A 4,464-nucleotide genomic window follows, 5' to 3' on the forward strand; every position below is an offset into this window, starting at 1 on the left:
TGTGTTTCTTCCATTTGCGAATAATCGTACCAACTGTTGTCACCTTCTCACCAAGCTGCTTGGCGATGGTCTTGTAGCCTATTCCAGTCTTGTGTAGGTCTACAATCTTGTCCCTGACATCATTGGAGAGCTCTTTGATCTTGGCCATGTTGGAGACTTTGGAATCTGATTGATTGATTGCTTCTGTGGACAGGTGTCTTTTATACAGGTAACAAACTGAGATTAGGAGCACTCGCTTTAAGAGTGTGCTCCTAATCTCAGCTCGTTACCTGTATAAAAGACACCTGGGAACCAGAAATCTTTCTGATTGAGAGGGGGTCAAATACTTATTTCCCTCATTAAAACGCAAATCAATTTATAACATTTTTGACATGCGTTTTTCTGGATTTTTTTGTCTCCTGTGGGACTGTGCCAGCAAACTGCACTTGTTCTGGCTTTCTGTCCCAAAGCTCTCTCTCTCCATGTCAACCCCTTTGTGATGTAAAGCTGCAAAAAGCTGCAAAGATGGACTCAAAAGATGGCCATTGATATATTGACATACTAAAATCAAAGAGGAAATATTATATTTCAATAGTGCTTTAATTAATGTTAGAAAACAGACAATGTATAGGTTTTTGTCAGGAGTTTCAATACAGGTCTCTCTAGTGTTTTGAAAGTGCTGTTGGGTTTTGGGTTCACGCATACAGTACATACTGTCTGTGCAACACAAATACTTAATAATGAACGATAGCTAATGAGACACACAGCACAATAAAGTAGTTTTTTTCATGATATGAGATCATGCTGCAATTTTGTTAATTAAATTGACCCTTTGCTGAAAACAAGACATTGTTTGTAAGTACAGCATACTTACAGCAACATTAAATCAGTATGAAGTGGTATTGTTACAGTCGGTTATTAATTGGAATATCGCAAAACATAATTCTATAATGACCTATGGGTTCTCAGAAGGCTATACCAATATAGAATGTAAAAAGTGACTCAAACTTTCTATAAGAACTTTTTGAATCAGTAAAAATAGTACATTATACTAGGCACCTGTGGGTAAACAGAAAAGTGGGCACTTCATTAGAACAAACTTCATTAGAACACAAAACTGCTAAACATAATAGTATAAACATTCCATGTGAAAAATCACCATTCATCTACCAATGTAGCCCATGATTCACAAAACCCCATTTTGGCTTCTGTCGTCTGTGAAGACAAACATATTAAAACATATGCATTTCAAAAATACATTCGTTAACATAATAATGGTGTATCACAATTACTCAATTAGAATTAATAATGTGTTTAATAATCATAGACACTCGTCAGAAACCATGGTGGGGGAGTGAATCGTTTCTAACTTATTTTCTTAACTGTCCTTTGGTATTGCTGTAAACATTTTCAGCAAGGCCTAGAATAAGGCTTTTATTTGTCTTGGAGCAAAATGTTTACAATTACAAACTACAGAAACGTTGACTACACCTTGACCCGATTATGTAGTCATACCCAAAGATCATATACAAAAGATATGGAATAACACATACAACCATAAACAAAGGAACACATGTAATCAACTGCAAGAATGAGTAAGGGTAGATCATTTGAAATGCTAATGTTTAAAATAAGCCAGATATATTTTCTAACAGAATACTCCCTGAAAAGAATAGAAACAGAAGTTGGTGATTACAACAAAACTCATTCAACAGTATCCCTTATATGATAAGTTCATTGAAGCATGACGTTTCTGGACGGGACCCTGCTTTTCAATGAATTTCCCTCAGCATTCGGGAGAGAAAAGGCAAAGGGGTTGAAGTGAAAACAGATTACAATAAAAACTGATCATGGGTCAGCGAAAAAGGACAGACATCGCAGTGTCATTGTCCATTAACATCCCAGACACACTATTCAGTGCCATCCTCTTTCACCAATCAACCCCTTTCTAATAGGATATTAAATACAGTAAACATCAACTTGGTAAAACGTCCATTAGTAGCAACGTTAGGCCATAGTAGCAGTCCTTTGTTTATCTTATCCGTCCACTGTGTAACCTTGTTAACAGGAATGACTGGCTCACTCTGTCCTCTCTATGTCCCGATCTCAAAATGACCCCTAGATCCTACAGCCTATGCACTTGTAGAGATCAGAGAAGATTTGACTGGTATAAGCAATATGGTGAAACTTCCACCTAGCTAGCCTATCAGAGGGCAAGATGGAGCTATTACCATATTACTTACACCTGTCAAATCCTCTCAGATCTCCACAAGTGCATAGGGTCTAGGGGTCCATTTGGGATTGTGGCTCTGTTTGGCCAGAGATCCACAGACTGTCTACCACTGCTCCCAGCTGAAGTCGTCTCCCCCTCCAAACACCAGGAAGAAGCCCAGGATGGTGAAGAAGATGACAGCGTTGCTGGCCATCACCAGGCCACAGGCCCCCCACTGGATCTGCAAGAGAACAGGATCATGTTCATTGGGCACCAAACTGAAGAAAACGAACTGAAACAGGGATGGACTACCTGGACTTGTCAAATAAGAAAGGTTCATTTTGATTCTCTGTTGCAAAACATTTGAACACTTTTTCTGTTGTGACATTATGAACACGACCTAGATAGAGCACAACTGGTGAATGTGTCTTAATTGCATTTATTAGATGTTAACTACAGCTCTGTTGAAATGTAATAAATAGGTGTACTAACCACCTTCAGTCACCTTAGCTAGTATAGGGTATCATCGGGACTCGTACCATCTACCCTTCACAACTACATGTAATCTAGGATCAGCTCTCCCTACTCAAGTCATTATAACCATTATGAGATTCAACACTTAAACTGACCCTGAACCAGTTATTCATGGCATAAAGCAACTAAACCCAACACATGACAGTCATTGACCATATCAGTTAGGACTCACTAATGCAACCCGGGCCAGTATGATAGGAAGCCCAAACGCAGATACCACAATTCCCGTAGTGAAGAAGTATGCCAGCTCTCTGCATGCGTTGCTGGCCACATCACTGTCATCACTGAGCCTTCTGGATATGAAGGTGGGGATAGGAGAGAGTACGTAGAAGAAAAGGACGAAGAGAGGCCAGTACACCCTGTGAAAACAAATCAGTTGTGCTCATTTTCATTTTGTTTATTTGTCAGAGATCCAGAACATAATATAGCAATCACCATCAGTGTAACACCTCTTGCGGGTCTTTAACCCGGATCACCCAGCCCACACGCAAAACAACTAACCACTGCTCCAATAGGGTTAAACACCTTGGGGTAAAACGTGACACTTATATAGGTATTGCATTGGAGTTAGTTACATAGCTAACTTCCACATGTTGTCCCATTTACCAAGAGTGTCTCACAGATTTCAGAGGTAGGGGGCAAATACGTACCCATATTGATCCAGTGCACAGCTCAACAGGAGGAATGTCAAGCCAATGGCTCCAAAGAAGGACAACCCAACCAGCGCTATAGGATGACAAAAACAGAGATGTTGAGGCAGTTATAACTTTTAGAGACAGGGTACTTAGCAGGATGGATTCTACTCAATAGTCTACCACTCTAAGGAGCCAAATGTCCCATCCAGGGCCAGGGAGTTAAGTAGGCTAACATATGCAACTTATAACAGTGTATTATACTAATAATAAGGTTCTGCCATCATGAAAGTAAATAAAAAGACAAATGTTACAGACACAATTAAGTTACATTATCTTAGGTAGTCTCTCAAGAAAGAGTTTGTCCACAGTTTTCAGTGTGGATTGGCTTACATCCCCCTCTATTGTGAAATTTTAAGCACATAATTATCAAGTAGCCCAATAAATCGTACTTGAATCTTCATTGTAGGGAAATTCACAAGTAAACTGTATCCTTTTATGTTTAATTTCAATACTGGACAAATTAACATGTAAATGTATTTGTGCACCGTCAATGTATCACAACAAAGAAAAAGTGATATGTGACAGTAACAAGTGGTCGTACGTGTACTCGATACAATCAATGTTGCACTTGACTTGCCAGTGGCGGGAAGAAACGTTTATGGAAACAGGTTAGAGTTTTGTAGAACAAGTGTATATATATATTGTTTTACCTTTAATACCCGCCATAGTCTTAACATTTATTTCAGTTTCTCTTCTTTGAGCTTTGTTTGTTGTGTCGACGTTCGAGACTACTTCCTATTTCCTCCTTTAAACTTTTTCTTTGCATCAGCTGACTTTCTTAAAGGAGCTGTTTCTATTTCTCTCTATAGACGGGTTGGTTGGTTATTTAACAACAATACCAACGCGGGCGCAACAATGTGGCAATTCAGACAGGTTAGGTTTAGATGGTTGACAACTATATTTCGTCTCCAAATGTTTATTGAAAACTAAAAATACATTTTCACAATGAACACTTGTCTCTCAAATACATCGTTACAGTGTTGGTTAGTTAGCTAGTGAATTTTAGCATTGACATGAAATCAGTCAAAACAAGACATGTTATGA

At 38.8% G+C, this 4,464-nt stretch overlaps 1 protein-coding gene across 1 annotated transcript; it reads right to left on the minus strand.

Annotated features, from left to right (window-relative positions):
• Positions 1-560: 560 nt before the first annotated feature.
• Positions 561-4,184, minus strand: LOC311099006 (leptin receptor gene-related protein-like). Its single transcript, XM_084139603.1, has 4 exons — positions 4,071-4,184; positions 3,376-3,451; positions 2,898-3,084; positions 561-2,432 (listed from the first exon to the last, which is right to left on the minus strand). The coding sequence occupies exons 1-4, from the start codon at positions 4,084-4,086 to the stop codon at positions 2,316-2,318; spliced, it is 396 nt and encodes a 131-aa protein (XP_083995729.1). The 5' UTR covers positions 4,087-4,184; the 3' UTR covers positions 561-2,315.
• Between the last annotated feature and the right edge of the window lie 280 nt (positions 4,185-4,464).

This window comes from Coregonus lavaretus (assembly GCF_964263955.1).
Source record: "Coregonus lavaretus genome assembly, chromosome: 23".
Lineage (NCBI taxonomy): Eukaryota > Metazoa > Chordata > Actinopteri > Salmoniformes > Salmonidae > Coregonus > Coregonus lavaretus.